The following is a 19,331-nucleotide window of genomic DNA, read 5'->3' on the forward strand; positions in this document are numbered from 1 at the left end:
TGTTCCCCCAAGAAACTTTGTGTTCGCTTGCAAAATGTTTTGTTTGCCCAAGAAACTTTGCTCACAAAGAAACACAAAAGTTTGAATCAAAGAACGCAAAGTTTATCGGGGAATGCAAAAGTTTTGCAAGGGAGGGCAAAGTTTCTCTGCGGAACGCAAAACATTTGCTAGAGAACGCAAAAGCATTAACATAATTTTTCCTTTCATCTCATATTTTTTGTCATCACCATGTCCCTTTAGGGGCTCCGTAATGGATAAATCGTTTAAAATAAATACTGCAATATTCCATAAAAAAGCAAGAATTGTGCATTTTGATTTCATGGGACTGGTTGAAGGACCCTTAGCATAACGAGTGAAGTCCAATTCCCAAGTGAATGGGAACGTAGCACAACGAGTCCAATTCTAGAACAAATGACTCACTTGTACATGCCGGTTCTTTTTAGTGAATCAAACAACCAGCTGTGAAGTTACTCTTTGTTCATATGAGAATGTGATACTCTACATCTTGTCAGTTATTAATGAATGAAATATTTTACTTGCTTTACTTGCATTTGTTTCAGACCAGAGGTCTCACTAACCATAAAACTTCACCCATCCCTGAGCGAGGGAGTTAGTTAGTGCATATGCTGGGGTTGATTGTGAAGAGGAATGCCATTGAATTTGAACCTTTTTTTTCACGCGCAAGCCTCTTTTGTGTGTTAGCTGAAGAAATCCATTGTGCAGCTGGACACCCTGAGAAAGAGGGAGCTCTGAGCCGTTGTCTGCAGATGCTTCTGCTCGGCCTCGGGGAGCTGAATGGGGTGAATAGCGTCGGAAACAGCCATACCCAGGCAAAACAATACTGCTGGGCAGCTTTGAAGATTAAGAAATTAGGGATGGGGAGGCTGGGGCATAATTACAAATGCTGTTTCATTGTATTAGATATGCATATGTTTGTGTGTGAGTACTTTTGAATTCTTTTGTTAGGAACGCTCTATTTCGAATAGTTTTGTGTGGTTTTCCCAGTTTCCGTACAGTATGTAAATGTATTGACTATTCCAAAGCACTTCAGCAGGGATTGTTGAAATGCTCCAAATGTGCAACTCTTCTGATTCGCCGGTTTCTTTCCTCCAGTACGAAATGAAAAGGAACGCAACAACTGGCCTTTACCTCACCGTTCTCCTGTTGCTAGGAAACCCTCGAGCACCGCTTGAGTTCCTTTTCTTTTTAAGGTCTACTCCACTCGCCACATTTTCCTTTAATTGAAGACAGCTTACATATGAGAGGAAAACAATTAGCGCTTTGAATACTTTGTTTGCTGTTTGTCAGGGTCGTACTGCTCACCGCCTCGTCAGCCTGGTGGCTCTGTTGTGATATAAGAACAGAGTCAACATCTCATTTGAGCTGCTAAGTGCATTTAATTGAAGGACTCACATCACATCTGTAAGAGCTGTAGATGTAAACTTTCTCATTGCTGAACAACGGGCTTGTTTTCTCATTCAAATCGCTTTGCAGGCTTTTAATGGATGTTTAGTGCTTTCTTCTGTAAAGTTGGCTGCCATGTAACAAAGATTGGCCACTCAATGACCGAACTGATAGATTTTTGCCTCTGCTGCACTATTTTATTATGAATAAGGGTTCTTCAGTGGTTCTTGATAGCAATTTTAAATTCAACACATATGATTTCTTTTCGCTGTATGATGTTTTTGCTATCCATAAAATCAGAAGAGGATTAGTTAACAGTACAACAACAAAACAAATATTATGAAATATAAACTACAGATTTTTCTATCTAGCAGTGACACCAGTGGATTGGAATAAATATAAGGGGACGCAATATTAGATGCAATATTAAAAAGATTCAAAAATACATAAAACTTTGACGTGTTTAAATAAATATTAAATTAAAATAAATTAAAATATTATATTATAATGTATTTAAATAAATATTATGCTAAAATATACAAAACTATTATTGGTTCTAAAATTATTATTTACAAACCCGATTCCAAAAAAGTTGGGACACTGTACAAATTGTGAATAAAAAAGGAATGCAATGATGTGGAAGTTTCAAATTTCAATATTTTATTCAGAATACAACATAGATGACATATCAAATGTTTAAACTGAGAAAATGTATCATTTTAAGGGAAAAATAAGTTGATTTTAAATTTCATGGCATCAACACATCTCAAATAAGTTGGGACAAGGCCATGTTTACCACTGTGTGGCATCCCCTCTTCTTTTTATAACAGTCTGCAAACATCTGGGGACTGAGGAGACAAGTTGCTCAAGTTTAGGAATAGGAATGTTGTCCCATTCTCGTCTAATACAGGCTTCTAGTTGCTCAACTGTCTTAGGTCTTCTTTGTCACATCTTCCTCTTTATGATGCGCCAAATGTTTTCTATGGGTGAAAGATCCGGACCGCAGGCTGGTCATTTCAGTACCCGGATCCTTCTTCTACACAGCTATGATGTTGTAATTGATGCAGTATGTGGTCTGGCATTGTCATGTTGGAAAATGCAAGGTCTTCCCTGAAAGAGACGACGTCTGGATGGGAGCATATGTTGTTCTAGAACTTGGATATACCTTTCAGCATTGATGGTGCCTTTCCAGATGTGTAAGCTGCCCATGCCACACGCACTCATGCAACCCCATACCATCAGAGATGCAGGCTTCTGAACTGAGCGCTGATAACAACTTGGGTTGTCCTTGTCCTCTTTAGTCCGGATGACATGGCGTCCCAGTTTTCCAAAAAGAACTTCAAATTTTGATTCGTCTGACCACAGAACAGTTTTCCACTTTGCCATAGTCCATTTTAAATGAGCCTTGGCCCAGAGAAAACGCCTGCGCTTCTGGATCATGTTTAGATATGGCTTCTTTTTTGACCTATAGAGTTTTAGCTGGCAACGGCGAATGGCACGGTGGATTGTATTCACCGACAATGTTTTCTGGAAGTATTCCTGAGCCCATGTTGTGATTTCCATTACAGTAGCATTCCTGTATGTGATGCAGTGCCGTCTAAGGGCCCGAAGATCACGGGCATCCAGTATGGTTTTCCGGCCTTGTACCTTACTCACACAGATTGTTCCAGATTCTCTGAATCTTTGGATGATATTATGCACTGTCGATGATGATAACTTCAAACTCTTTACAATTTTTCTCTGAGAGACACTGCCACTCTGAGAGGCTCTTTTTATACCCAATCATGTTGCCAATTGACCTAATAAGTTGCAAATTGGTCCTCCAGCTGTTCCTTATATGTACATTTAACTTTTCCGGCCTCTTATTGCTACCTGTCCCAACGTTTTTGGAATGTGTAGCTCTCATGAAATCCAAAATGAGCCAATATTTGGCATGACATTTCAAAATGTCTCACTTTCAACATTTGATATGTTATCTATATTCTATGGTGAATAAAATATAAGTTTATGAGATTTGTAAATTATTGCATTCCTTTTTTATTCACAATTTGTACAGTGTCCCAACTTGTTTGGAATCGGGTTTGTATATATTAATTATAATATATTATGTTTACATATAATATATATATATATGAATGTACTATAGTCATATATTAAATTTATATTGATATATTTTGCATTATGTATTATATTTTACATATACTATATAGTTATATATTGTTATGATACCTGTGTCACAATAAGGTCCACGAAGAAGACGAGGAAGAGCTTTGAGAATAACTTAACAAAGTAACTTTATAAAATAAAACACGAGAATCAGAGTAACAGTGTGTACAAAACACAAACAACACCAGACAATGAGTGGAAAGACCCGAAGGTCTTAAATACGCAGACAAATAAACTCAATACAAAATAGGTGTGCTATAATTAGTAACATAATGTGTAACTATGACAACTAATGATGGCGGGAACATGGGAACAAAGACAAGCAAACTAAACGTCCATAATGAAAATGAAAGTGAAACAAAGGTAAAACGTGACAGTAACCCCCCCCCCATCCTGAATGTGACTCCTGGCGGTGTAAATGAAAATTGTTTAAATTAAATTTCAGGAGAGTGGAGGAGCAGAGGACTTTCATGGCGAAGCAGAAGACCACCACAGCAGAGCAGACGAGACTGAAGATCCCCACAGCGGAATCGAAAGTGGGAGGAGCCAGGGTGGAGTTAGCAGTCCGATGGTGGAGCCCGAAAAACTGGAGACCCCAGCGCAGTCGAGGAGATGGTTAGAACAGACAACACCGTAGGTCCTGGAGGCCAGGGTAGAGCCGTTGCGACGAGCATCCAAGGTGAAGCCAGGGCGCTGGTGGACTGAGGTGGAGCTGGTGCGACCAAGGACCAAGGCAGATTCAAACAGAGTGGGTGGAGGGACAAAGGGGTGGAGGGACAAAGCACAACTGATGGCCCAGAAGTCCGTGGCGCAGGCAGAGCGATGTCTGACCAAGGTGAAGCCAGAGGTTCAAGGGAGCCCAGTGGAGCCATGAGGACGACGGTCCCAGGTGGAGCCAAAGGGGCGAGGAGCCAAGGTGGACCTGACTGGTTGACGGGCCAAGGTGGAGTTACGGGATCGGCGGCCTGAGGTGAAGACGGGGGATCCACTCTCCAAGGCAGAGCTGGTGACTGGAAGATATGCAGATCCAAATTGTAGGGTTGAACCAATAGATGAGGAGATGAGGGACTGGAGGGAGCCAGCGGAGGTGGGCATGAAGGACCGGCTGGCTTGTGTAGAGGAGGTGGGAGAGGGTGGCTGGGTGGGTGTTTCGTCAATAGACAAAGACTTTGTGCTGGGTGACTAAACAGTCCTGGTGCTAAGTGATGAAACAGGCTTGGTGCTGTACAGAACCAGCAACGACAAAGATTTGAAGCTGGGGGAGAAACAGACTTGGGACTGCCTGGGATCAGTGGTGGAAGATCGTCCTATTTTAGCTCCACTAAAATTCCCACTTGCACGGATGTTATAACCGACTCACACATCTGGTCAGACTGGTCAGTGGGCTTCCATTCCGGGACGGATGGGGCTGCAGGCTCTGGCTGTGTAGCAGACATCAGCTCTGGCTCTTTGTCCGTGGCAGGTATCAGCTCAGGCACCGGGTCTGCGGTGGACTCCGCGGTGGATCAAGCAGTATACTCCATAATAGAAAGTTCTTCACGGGCGAGGGTGACGAACTTTGCTGTATAATCCAAAATTTTTCTTTGTGGTCTGTTGTTTTGTCACAATAAGGGTCCACGAAGAAGTAGTGATGTACGATTCACTAATCCAACTAAATCAAACTTTAGTTCCGGGTTGATGACGCAAGACGCACAGCCGAAGTGGCACGTCCGACCCAAAAAGAACCAAATGAGCATGTTTAACGAACTGTGGAAGTTTGCCAAGGATTACAGAAGAGTGAGTTGACGATACAATGCAAGCCTGAGGCACCAAAAAATTATGCACCCCTTGATGGAAATAACATCACAACATTTATTTCCACCAAGAGGTGCATAATTTTTTGGTCAAGATCTTGTTTTGACAATGCACTCTGTGAAGCACTCTGTGAAGTCTACTCCTGCACATCCCAAAGACTTTCAATGAATTTAAGGTCTGGACTCAGAGGTGCCAGTTCATGTGTGAAAATGATTCTTCATGCTCCCTCCCAACCATTCTTTCACAATTTGAGCCTGATGAATCTTGTTGATGAATTTTACATTTACATGTACTATAATTTTATATTTATATATATTGTTTTACATATACATGTACTATAGTTATATACTATAGTTATAATTATAATATATGTTAATAATATAATAACTATAATATGTTAACCAATTGTGTGAACTTATAAAGGTTCTCATTTGGCATAATCTGAGCTTGAAAATCGTCACACTGTAAAACCCTTTCTGCAACCTTAATTTTTTTAATGTAGATAGATTAAATGTTTCAACAAATTTAGACATTGTGTATTTGTACTGCATTTTAGAATAATATTACATCTATTTCTATTGTAATGTGTTCTGAACACCAGTAAAAGTAAAGCAGTGAAAATAAAGAATGAGAAGTAGAAACACCAAGTGAGAGCGAGCGAGTGACATAAAGAAAGCAATGACAGAGAGAGACAGATAAAAGCGAGGTAGGCATGGAGTCAAAGTGTCTACATCTCGCGTCGCCTTTCTTTCGTCCCCATATTGCTGAGATCCGAAGTTTGTGTGTGAGTGTCAGAGTGTGTATGTGTCGTCTGTCCCCCATCGGGAGGCTGAGACGTGAGTCTGGGTTTGGCTGCGCCACTGAAGCTCAGATAAAAGGCACTCACTGCTCCCTCTCCTCTTTTCTCTCACAGGGCTCCAGGAACCTGATGTCATTTGGAAGTACTTTGATTTAAAGCCTCTGTTCGAGCCTGTGAAGGAGCGTTTTGTTCTGCTTCTGGTATGTAGAGAGCTCCACGGTGCAGTGGACACAACTCCGGACCTGGGGAAAATGAGTTTGGGAAATGGGGCTCACACTTGTACACACCGGCCTTGTTTTATTCTGGTCCGCACAATGACAGTTAATCTTCATAAAGTGTGAATGGTAACCATGGGTCCGCAAACTGACAATGGCTCTCCGGGATTTCCAATGCTGATGCTGCATCAAAACTCTGAAAGCACTGATACTGGATTAGCACCCAAGCAATTTCCAAATTATTGTGGGAGATGGCAATGGCGGTTTTAGGGAAAACGTGGTCTGTGGTGGTGGAAAGCTTAACGACTGCATCCAAAACGTATCAGGCATTGTGGCCTTTGAAGAGTTCGGTACAACCCCCTATACAGAGCTTCCTAATCAGCAACTTTCCCAGCATTCAACCTCACTTTGGCTCAGTGACAAAACACTGTTGCCCTTCATATCGAACTTGCCATTACGCAAGTTACTCCATTAACATTCGAACAGACTCTAGTTTTTGACAATGTAGGTGCCAGGAGAGTTAAAGAGGCAGGTCAACACATCATTTGTGGTACTTGCAGTTTAGTGTATCATTGGTTGATTTCAATGTCTGAGTGAAAACTTTTTCAAAGTAAATCGTACACCAATTTTTTTTTCAGTGTGGGTTTGGTGTGAGATTAATGCTGTATATATACGTCCTGTATGCTTTAAAGAGAAGCTCTAGAGTCCTGTAGATTACAAACTTAGCTAATTTAATCATTTAAATTAGGACCTAAAATTCTAATACATCCCAAAAAAGATCTCCAACTTCTAATCAACTCCACTATCCAGGGCTGCAATATGGCACAGGATTAGATATATTTTGTGTCATTTTATTGTTTAAAAAATTAAAGTTAAACAAGTAATCCATTAAAATATGATTTTACTGAGGCCATAGTTTGTTAATTTACAACAATCATTTAGCAAAACTTTCTGTTACATATGGAAACCTATTTCTGCCTAATAAAAAAATAAAAAAGGTAATTGCGAGATATTATAAAATATGAAATAAAATCAGAACTTTGAGATGTAAAGTTGCAAATGTGAGATAAAAAGTCTGAAATGTAAGATATAAAGTTGCAAATGTGAGATATAAAGTCACAAATGTGAGATAAAAAGTCTGAAATGTAAGATATAAAGTTGCAAATGTCAGATATAAAGTCTCAAATGTGATAAAAAGCTGCAACTGTGAGATATAAAGTCACATTTTTAAATATAAAGTCTTAAAAAAGTTGTAAATGTGAAATATAAAAGTGCAATTGTGTGATATAAAGTAACAAATGTGAGATACAACCTCCTAAATGTGAGATATAAAGTTGCAATTGTAAGATATAAAGTCACGATATGAAATATAAAGTAACATTTTAACAAATATAAGGTCACGTTTTTAGAAATGGTTACAAAATTCTGTGAAAGAGTCAATAATTTGACAAAGGCGCATATGAGATGTAGTTGTAATTGTGATAAGTAAAGTCCCAAATTTGAGATATAAAGTCGTAAATGTGAGATATAAAGTTGCAAATATGAGATATAGCTGCAATTATGATAAGTAAAGTCCCAAATTTGAGATATAAAGTTGTAAATGTGAGACATAAAATTGCAAATGTGATGTATAAAGTTGCAATTAACTTTAAACAAGTCAACCAATCCCCACCCCTTCTTGTATAATTTCGAGTGAGTGTTCCTCTCCTGACCAGGTTAATTGACACAGGGCCATCGCCAGAACATATAGAATGGAGGGGCATTTCGTTTTCATAGGGGGGCACACATTTTTATGATCCGAGAAACAGACTTTCACCAAAACAATAGCATCCCGTATTATTACTGGAATAGACCAAGTTCTATATTAACACCAAAAAACAAGATAGTCAATCCTACACCAAACTACACCAAACCCTTTTGCATTATGCCTATTTCAATCATGACAACTCTCGGAGTGGATTAAATTCAACCAGCATTTATTGGCATGGGGCATGAAGTATACATGGCTTGATTTTGGCGTACGAGATCTGATACGTTGCTGCTGATGTTGCTACTGCTACTGCTGCTGCTGCTGAGCAAATACAAATTTGTTCAGCTTAGTCGAAGAAAACAACAAGGAAAAGGCTGCTGCAAGAATGGTAGAACCCCCGTAGCAGACCTCTACAGTTGGTGCTGGGGAGGAGGAGGGATAACAGCGCTTCACACTGTGCAGCTTGTCGATCGCAGGCTAGGGTACGATATATATGGTTGTGTGGATTTGGAATTACTTCTGATTGGCTGGTGCCACGGCATAGAAAGAACCAATCAGCGCTCGGTTAGAGTTTCATGACTGAACTTTGTATATACTTCACAAACACGAGGCACAAAAGCTTTTTAATTCTTCCGACAACACAATGATAAAAACAATACATACCAAATAGCAATAAAATATGTACATCTGTAGCATATTGATGTGTAACAAAGACTTTGAGTGTACATTCACCATTAAAATAGTCGAAGGCGGCGGGTCTCCAAGTGATAGTCATTTATATATAGCCTAAATATGTTTCAAGTTCCGTTTTGTGTAATAATGCGTTAAAAATGAATTTTCTGATCATAGGCGTCTTTGTATTTTCTGAGGCAGGAATGGGCTGTTTTAGTACCCTTTCAAAAATACTTACATGAATAAGAAGCTCTATCTATGCTGCATTGCAGCAAGTGAAAACTATATCTATGTTCCATCTTTTAAAAGGGGGGGGAGTGTAATGCTATTTCATGCATTCTGACTTATTTACACTGTTAAAGAGTTGCATTCTCATGCTAAACATGGCCAAAGTTTAAAACATGAGTTGGACGTATGACGGAGTATTTCTGTGCCAAATCCACTACTTCCGGTTTCGGTACAGGATTCAGAAAGTTTTTTTTTATCACGTAATAAAGGGCGGAGTTCCTCATATAGGCACTTCTCCCTGATAAGCGTGCGCACACACATCACCCAGAACAAGAGCAAGAGCACGCCCATCAACGCGTTTCGTTCGGGATACGGAAGCCGAGAGACTTTTCAACAATGGCTGTGTCCCAATTCAGGGACTGCACCCTTTGAAGACTGCATACATCATCGAGGCAGTCTCATTTAAGAAAAATAAGCGTTAGATTGCAACGTAAGAAAGAAATTACAGTTTTTTACACCTCACAATGATTATCTGTCAATTTTATTATGGTTACTTTTCTTAAATATGACATCCTTGATGAAGTATTCAGCCTTTAAATGTGACCTCCGGAGGACACAGCCTCCGAAATGAGACACAGCTCCTGTAAACAAGGGAGTGTGTTTTTGGTTGTGAGGGAAAGATTACCTTTTTCAGCTTCCCAAAGAACCCAGCGTTAAGGGAACAGAGGATGAAGTTTGTTTTTCCAGGGCAGCAACGGAGTTATGCACGTATGTTTGTTTGTTCCCGGGAATTCGGTGATGAATACTTTATAAATCCCAGTTCGGCGCTGGATTTGCAGATCACGGGCGGTGAGTAAAGCTGCATCAGATGTCTGTGTTTTGTTGGCAATCGGCATGCAAGTGCATATAATGTAACGTTTTTGTTCACTTTGTATTTATAATGATGTCGCAGCTAGCAGACGATCTCTACGCAGAAGCTGCGTGCGCTCGTGACTCTTTAGCTCCGCCCACAGCACTGACGGCAGACACGCCTCCAGGAGCTCGGCTTTTTCGGAAAGACTCAGTTTAGCGTATCTATCTTTTATAAATATGACAAAACTAGAGACTTTTCGGAGATATGAAGGATGCATTGTTACTCTATATGTACTCAAGATTAACATGAGATTGGCAGAAACTGTGTGTGATACCCCCCCTTTAATTAATAAAGTATTTTGTTATACATCTAAAAGAAGATGCATAGTTGACCTAAATAATGATAATCAATAATGAAGAGTCAGAAAGGGAAGCAGTCATTACAGTCAGGTATACTCTGATCTTTTATGCTCCCTATGCATGCGGTGGACTGTGTAGAACTCCACAAAGTTCAACAAAGGCGATAATTCACAGCTTTGAGCGTATTGTTAGCTTTCAGGGATGTTTGCAATGTTATCGCTATGGAGCACTAAACTCTCTGGAATGTGGAATCCTGTTTTCTTGGAAAAATTAAGGCATGTTTAGACGTATTCATATATGCCCAACAGCAATTTACTGGACACATCGTACTGCAGAAAATATTTTCTGAATTCGTATACAAGAAAGTAAACAGAACACCAGCACTTATTATTTGTGCTGTGTAATCAAAATTTTAAATTCTGTTCTGCATAATTTGAACAACTGCCTATTATTTATAAAGAAACATTTATTAACAGTGTCTTAGCTACATTATTATTATTATTATTATTATTATTTATATTTTTACATTTGTCTTTTCTGGTAGCTTAAATGCGTCAAACATCAAAATCATTTTAAGAGGACACTCATATTAAAAGATCACATCATTTATTTATTTATTTTTTTAATGGATGAAATTTTAGGTTTTATAACAAGTATTATACACACATATATATACACACATAAACAAAACAATGGCTGCTCCATGGATGTAAACTCAGTTTTATAGCGGGCCCCCTTGAAACATGCAGTTTTACAACTGAAGAACAGACTCTGCATAAATTAAAGATAATCCTTGGTAAATTATGTTAATGTATTCACATGGTCTCTGCATGCGTAACATGGGTAGTATATTACTAGTTTTGGACCCTATTTTTTGTATTGAGTTGAACCGTAAACCATATATGCCCCTTGAAATGAGTGTAAGTCACCAAAAGACACACAATATTAAAAAATAAAAGCACTTCCAGTTTCATGCAATCATTGAAGATGCATCTGAAAATTACATTATCTGATGCCAGTCGTGGTTTGTTTATTCAGTGTCTGTTTAAACAATCTGAGCTCATTGTGTCTAATGAGTTGTGCTTCTTATTAAATTGAGCCAAGTTTCTTCAGCAGCCTTCAGAGAGAACCTACTTCTGAAGAGTGTTTGGCCTGCTGTGACTGTTGAACATGCTGAAAATAATATATTTATTACCTTCAGTGTGATTAAAAAATAGTTTGACAAATAATCATGTTCATGTCTGTATGCAGGAATGAACATGTATGCATAAAACTGAGCCATCTGTGCTTTGGTGCATGATGATAAATAGGAATGTTGATGAGTAATAATAAACACAGCAAACAGTTATTGTACAACAGAAAATAAGTATCAGTCTAGTTACAAACATTCTGTACTTTAGCCTAGTTCCAGTCAACATGACTCATCAATCAAATCTTGTTCATACAAATGAACCAAGGAACATGCTGATCCCTAAGGAGTACATATCTCATTCAAGCAGTTACACCTTTAACAGAACCTCTTTCTTAAAAACAAATATGTACCAGACCTTTTGAAATCAGATAATCACATTTTCCATAATCTCCTTACATGTTAAAATGCAGTGCAGGGGTATTTCTTTGAGGGCTGTTTTCAAACCAGGACAAGAAGGTGTGCATCCCAGGGGGTGCATGTGCATAAAAGGCTGCAAATATCCATATAACATCTTGTTTTCAGGGTCACTGATGATGCATTAGCTACTGTTTTACTTAACCATACTTATTCCCCCAAGTTAAGAGGTCACTGATATTTACATGGATATTGGCAACACCTTGGTCTTTAGTGGTTGTTGCTTTATGCATTTATAAATTCACACTAAATATTTCTGTTAACAATTAAAAAATGAATTGTATTAATTAAAGGATTAGTTCACTTTAAAATGAAAATTACCCCAAGCTTTACTCACCCTCAAGCCATCCTAGGTGAATAAGACTTTCTTCCTTCTGATGAACACAGAGTCATATTAATAAATATCCTGATGCATCTAAGCTTTATAATGACAGTGAAAGGGACCAACGAGTATGAAGCTGAAGAAAGTGCATCCATACATCATAAACATACTCCACACGGCTCCGGGGGGTTAATAAAGGCCTTCTGAAGCGAAGCGATGTGCTTGTGTACTGGGGCGTTCACACCAGACGTGACTTGCGCGAATAAATCGCGTTATTCACGCGTAGTTAGACGCTTGAACATTTTGAGTTTACTCGCTTCATTCGTGCGTGAAATTCACTTCACAACAGACGCGAATAAACACATCAACTCGTCAGCGGGAAAGTAGTTGTAAAATACGGCGAATAAGCTCAATTTGCCGGCTTTAGCTAGCTTGTAGTCTCAATATGTATATATATAGCTCAAATTGAGTAAAGAGCGTTTTTTACAACTTACCAGATTGTCCAACCTCCTCACTCACTTTCTTCCAAGCAAGATCCTTTTTATTCCAGTTTCTATAAAAGTACGAAGATGTATCGCACAGCTCCGGGTATCCACATACAGCGACGATGATTTTGTCCTCCATTGTTGTTTCGGATTTCTGCCTCCGCTCGCTACGTCGTAATCACGTCACTACTAGAGCAAGCTCCTGATTGGTTAACGCGGCGCAAATATTCGCCAAAGTTCACATTTTTCAACTCGCACGGTTCGCGCGAATCATGCGTTACGCGCGTCAAATGCCCGAAACGCTCGATTCATGCCGCAGGATGTCTATCGTGTCTTTGCATTGACTTAACATGTAAATCACTCGCGCTTAGCGCTTCATTCGCGTCTGGTGTGAACGCACCATCAGAAAAATATCCATATTTAACAAGTTATAAAGTCAAATATCTAACTTCCGCCAGACCGCCTTCCATATTCAGCTTAGGAAGAAAGCGCAACTGATGCCGCGTCAGTTAAGCTTTTTTTATAAGCTGAATACGGAAGGCATAGGACGTAGCATAAGCGTTTTGAACTGCGAGAGGAGTTGAATATGGAAGCCGGTCTGGCGGAAGCTAGATAGTTTACTTTTCTTACACAAGTGCATCGCTTCGCCTCAGAAGGCCTTTATTAACCCCCCGAAGCCGTGTGGAGTATGTTTATGATGGATAGAGGCACTTTCTTCAGCTTCATACTCGTTGGTCTCGTTCACTGCCATTATGAAGTTCGGATGCATCAGGATATTTATTAATATAACTCTGATTGTGTTCATCAGAAAGAAGAAAGTCATATACACCTAGGATGGCTTGAGGGTGAGTAAAGCTTGGGCTAATTTTCATTTGAAAGTGAACTAATCCTTTAATGCTTGAAGTCTAGTTATTTCTTAAATCCTTGTTTAAAACAAGTGAAACTGACAAAAAAAAGATTTTTTTTTTTTTGAGATAACTTCACATACTAAATCTATAAAATCTATAAAATACATTTTATATATTCAAAATTAATTATAATGCACTCATAATGTCTCAGTATCTTATAATGTCTTATAAATGTTGAAATACAAGCAAAATTATAATACCTTACCTATTCATACATATTCCTTGAAATTGTATAATGAATTTAAACAAATGATGTCCAGTGCTCAAATTTGATAAAAGTTCTATTTTTTTTTGTATATTTTTGATAAATGTGCTTATATATATAAAAATATATGATAAACGTTTTCATATTAATGACTGTGACTTGTATTATATACCATAATTTATCACTGTACTACATTTGCCAAGATTTAAAAAAAAAAAAAAAAACAAGAATCAAAATTATTCCCCGTTTTTACATTCATAGATAGCATTGGACATATCAATAATATATTGAGCACTGAACTAAAATGTTCTCATTTTTCATTTCAGAAATCTGGTCACCTTACTCCACATTTCTGTGCCCACTGTGTTCAATTCAGGATATGAAGAGTGCGGAGTGAATGCGGAGCAGGACGCGCTGTTTTTTGAAGTTCGGAGCGTGTTTTCTCTCGCTCCAAAAGTGAAAATGGAAAACCCGGAGTGGAGTGATCACAGACCCCTTTAAGCGGGTATGGAAAACCTCTGTCTCGAGTCCGCTCCATTTTATAGTGTTCCAGAGCAGCTTTCAGTCTGTGAGACTGACATAAAACGTCATGTGGAACAAATTTCATTGATTGAGAAGAAATATCCTGAACTAACTAGCCAAGTTTTGTCTGAAATGAGAGTTAATGAACATTATCACCTTATTTATCGAATTGGTGTAGGCCTAAAACAATCTATGTAGCCTATTGTTTATAACAACACACCCAATCGTGCACCTGCCAAATCACAACCTTGCTTATTTTTTAGTACAGCAGCACACTTGCTTCTGTGATAGGCTATTGCTTAAATAAACATCCAATTTTATGGTAGGCTAACCATGTACATTTGGATGTTTAAAAAAATGATAGCACATCGATCGTATGAGAAATTACTACTGCATTATACACTGTAACACATTAGATCTTTTCATAAATAACACAGTTTCATAGCATAATCGCACCTTTAACATATAATTCATTATAGTCTGTGGTTAAATTATTGATGTTATTGAATGAAAAGACATAACTGATTTCAGTCTTATTTATATGAATACCTTTATAAAACGTTGTATATAGAGTCGCTATAGAAAGTGTTACCAAACTTTTTTGTGTGGTGGTCTGTGGGCGGCGCGCGCACATCCAGCCGAACTCACGGTGCGCCAGGCGATGCGTTTCATCCGGACGCGCGCACATCGATACAGCGGAGAGTGGAGTGGATCTGACCGCTGAAGGGGGCATCTCCTACTGTTACCCAACCAATGTGATACCCTCCGGCTCTTCGGGAGAGGAGTTCCTCTGTCGACGCGCTCGTCTTCACCTTGTTTAGGCTACTCTTTCCAGCAATATTTCTCCACATTTAGAGAATAATGGAAGCGCTCGCGACGAGATGCGCACTCTTTCTTGCGCAGATCGCACTCTTCAGTAACACAGGTATGTAAAACATCAGAATCTGTGGGTTACTTCATCTGCTTTTAATAAACCCTTCATTATTGGGCTTATAAATGATTATAGTATATAGAATGCTGTTCAGGTGCGTAAAGTGCTGGGTGTTATAGTTTGCACACCAAGCAAATTTCTATTGAACTTGAGGTTCAAACTTTAAACAGGATTTATTTCTAGCAAAACGTGATTTATGTCCAAAAAACACTTTTTTGATTGTGTTTCATATGCCTCATTGATTCACAATGAGGCATATCATGGCAATTTACGTTATTTTAAGTGTCTACTGTACTGTATAGTCAGTCAATAATGAACAAGAGAGCATGAAATATGTTGTGGACATAGAGAGTCTGAGCATATGCTGCTGTATAATCATAAACAACCTTTAAGTTCATAATCTGATCCAGTGATGCAGTTTTCTGCACTGTAAAATATTTCAAACCATTAAAATCGAAAACTTAAATTTAATTGATGCTTTATAATTTTCGTGATGCCAGTCACAATGTGCAGTGCTAAGTTTTCAATCTCTGTAAATTTTGAACAAAATCAAGTTTACACTCAAAAATTAAATCGAATTGACAGAAAATATTGCAATAAAGTTGTATGGCAACAAAAAATAATGATAAACCTTTAAAATCAATGAAAATATTTTGTAGGGGGAGGGGCTTACATTCCAGAATGTGTATATATATATATATATATATATATATATATATATATATATATATATATATATATACTCCTTCATTGTCATTGCCATGTTGAGATCACATGACCAGTGGTGTTAAGTAATTTGCCAAGTTACCACTACTACTAACATTAACTGTAATTAATGCAGCAACCACCAGGAACAGGCAAAATTTAGTTGAGATTGATTCCAAGGGTGTCGATTATAAGGATGGTATGAGATGGAGAAAACAGACAAAACAATAAATAAAAGAAAGAGAAAATAAACAACTTCGGTGTGAATAGTCAGCAGTTAGTAAATTTCATTCATCCAGGCCAGCAGGTGTCAGTGTAGTCCAAAACCACTGACACTATTGAGACCAATAAGAGTTGAAAAAAAATTAATTAGTTCACCTTTGAGGAGGTATTAATACTTTATCTTACCATTAAAATGGCTTTTTGTTGTAAACTTTTAAAGAAATAATTATAGAAATGATAGTGGCTATGGCTGTTTCTTTTTGTGTCTGCTATTTTAGATTTGGTTTGTTGCACAGTTCAAGTACCCTATGAGAAGAAATGTGACTCGGCTCAAAGTTAACATACGCCAGTATTGTTCAAATCGCCCCCATGCAGTTCAGTAGAAAGAGGCAAATGCTTATACAAACTTAGACTTCAATTCTAGGCTCATTATTTTGTCCGCTTTCTGTTCCGAAGTGCCAAGGAGGCGACTGATATGCCTGGATTAATCTTTTGGATGCCGTCTGAGACAAAGCCTCTAAAAGCTGGCCAAAGCCATTTTACTTAAGACTTGGAAAAAGCCCTTTTGTAAGTCAGCTAGTGAACTGGGATAGCCAACCGGTACCTGCTAAAAAAAAAAAAAAGGGGGCTCAGCTGCTTTCTCATCCCTTACTACTTTTCTTCTTTTTGGTTTGGTGCTCTAAATGATGCTGTGATGAAATGTGTGGCACAAAGGAAGGGCTGAATCTTTAGGACGCGATCTAGTGAATGAATCTCTCTCTCTCACCATCTGTCTTCTCAAGTGCTGTACTATAGCTAACAACTTTTTTTCCCTTCTACACTTTTTTGGCACTGCTCTGTTTTTCCACTGAGGAAGTCCCTGTGTTGTTTGTTGGGTCTTGGGCTTGTGACAGATGGTAGTTGTGGACTGTAAAGCTGTCAGTGCGGGGTTCACACGGCCCCTCCCCTGCCACATGCCTCATGTGTGTCCACCTGTGAGGGACGTGTGGCAGTGTGTGTCACTACATGCCCCAATTAGTGTCCGAGCAGAACAACCATTTTGTGCTTAAAGGTGAAGTGTGTCATTTTTCAGTCCTAAAGTACATGCTCCTCTCCCATGGTAAAACAGGATGTAATGAGGAAAAGGACTTCATTTTATACATCAGGATAATTGGATTGTAAAAAATGGGTGTTACATAATAGAGTCATGGTGAACGCAAATTTGCTAAAACTAAATATCTGTTTGACTACGTTATCCAATAGCCTGGATGGCCTTAGTGATGTCAGCAGAAAAGGAAAGTTGTTTTGTTCGCTCTACGTATCTGAATTTGCACTGTTTTAGACAAACTGTCCGTCATTGTCTTCATTGACTTTTTTTTTGCAGGTTAAATCATCACACCAGTCTCTGGTTACTGAACCGTTTACTCAATCTGTTCAAAAACGCTGATTCATTCAGGATCGAAACAAAGTGACTCTCTTAATGAATGAGTCACAGAATCAGTCACTCAACCATTTTTTTCAAAAACAATGATTCATTTAGGAAATGAAACACGCTGAAATCGGAACCACATACTAGTACTCATACTGCCTTTATAATATCTTTCTATGGCAGAAATAGTAAGAGTAGTATGCTAGTTTGCGGTTTCAAACTCAGCAAACGACTCATTCAGGAATTAAACAAGTGATTCTCTTCATGTGTGAGTTACAGAATCATTCACTCAACCAATTCTTTTAAAAATACTGATTCATTTAGGAAATGAAACTGGCTCAGTTCAGAATAGCATACAACCATACTATATTACTTTTATCAATATGGTATGTTTTTCTAAATTCAGCCACTGTTTTTATGATTGAGTCATTGAATCATTCAGTCAAGCAACTCTTTCAAGGACACCGATTTATTTAGGAAGACAAATGACTGACAATTATGAGTGATTCAGATTTATTCAAAATAGATTAATTCAGCAAAGAATTCTTACAAAGAATTTGTAATATAATTCAGCCACTGTTTTCATGAATCGAGTTATTTAATCATTCACTCAACCAATTTGTTGAAGAAAACTGATTTATTCAGGAACAAAACACGCTTTTTATGAGTGATTCATTGAATCATTTACAGATTCGTCCAAAAACACTGTCTTCAAATGGGACTGTGTTCCTTATTAGAGCAAAAGCAGACATAATAAAATGTAAATTACTCAATATTAACTGTATAAAATCGATATAACACACAAAATCACGTTGTTCTGAATGAGTGCTTTACTGATTCAGACTTTGTGTTCGTTTGTAAAAGTGTCTAGCAGTTTTTTTTTTTTGTCTGTGTTTTTCTCTCTTTTTGCTCTTTGGTGTGGGCACTTGGGTCAGCTTGGCATCCAGACCCCCTGTCCGAATCTGCTTGTGAAAACAGGAGCAGATTTCCCCCCGACGGCAGCAACGGGGGCATTCGATGAACAGATTATTCAGTATTAGGCTCAAGCACATTCACTCAGGCATGTGGAGGGACGCACTAAGGCTCCGAGTCATGTCTTTTCTTTCCTTCCAGAGACAGTGGAGGGGCCGAGGCTGAATGGACCAGGGCGGTGGATGGGATGGTGGTGAAGGGGGGCTCTGATGGCAAGCCAAATCTCTGCACCATCCTGCCCATGGCCTTGGGCCAGTCCCTCTTAGTGAATTATGCTGTCAGCTGCTCGATTTGTTTTGTGCCTGGCTGGCAAGAGGCGACCGGTGCTCGTGGACATGCAACAACGTAGGGTGTCTCGACTGGGAAGGGGGTCTTATTGTATGTGACATGTGAGTGTGACATTCAGAAGGGCCCCTGATCTGTCCCAATGGTGGTGCTCTCATGTCACAAAGGATGGATGAGCGAGTTGGGGTACTTTTGTCTGTCTGTGTGGGAGAGAGTGCTGAACTTGAACTGAGAGTGTCAGAAGCTTTCCTGTTATTGCAGACACCTATGTGGAGCACTGCTGGGTGTATAAAAGGGACAAAAATAAATTCATTTACTCACCCTCATTTCTTTCCAAACCTGTATGACTGTCTTTCTTATGTGGAAAACAAAAGATGATTATTTGAAGGATGTTTCAACTATTTTTGTCCATATAGTGAAAGTTTTTTATGTATAAACAAACAAACAAACAAACAAAAAAAGACAAAAAATGTCTGTCTGCGTTTCCATCGCGGTCTAAAGAACCGTGAAGAAGAGTCTG

The 19,331-nt window shown here is 38.7% G+C and overlaps 1 protein-coding gene across 6 annotated transcripts in view; it reads left to right on the top strand.

Annotated features, from left to right (window-relative positions):
* Positions 1-14,853: 14,853 nt before the first annotated feature.
* ptprz1a (protein tyrosine phosphatase receptor type Z1a) overlaps positions 14,854-19,331 on the top strand; it is a 68,721-nt gene continuing 64,243 nt past the window's right edge. For 2 of the 6 annotated variants that reach the window (XM_051884585.1, XM_051884584.1), the window contains exon 1: positions 14,854-15,213. In XM_051884585.1, the coding sequence (XP_051740545.1) occupies positions 15,150-15,213 (64 nt within the window). In that variant the 5' untranslated portion in view covers positions 14,854-15,149. The remainder of the gene's footprint in view (positions 15,214-19,331) is intronic. The other 4 variants (XM_051884583.1, XM_051884586.1, XM_051884587.1 and 1 more) reach the window with 4 other exon arrangements.

The sequence above is a fragment of the Ctenopharyngodon idella genome, chromosome 24 (genome assembly GCF_019924925.1).
Source record: "Ctenopharyngodon idella isolate HZGC_01 chromosome 24, HZGC01, whole genome shotgun sequence".
In the NCBI taxonomy this organism is placed as follows: Eukaryota; Metazoa; Chordata; class Actinopteri; order Cypriniformes; family Xenocyprididae; genus Ctenopharyngodon; species Ctenopharyngodon idella.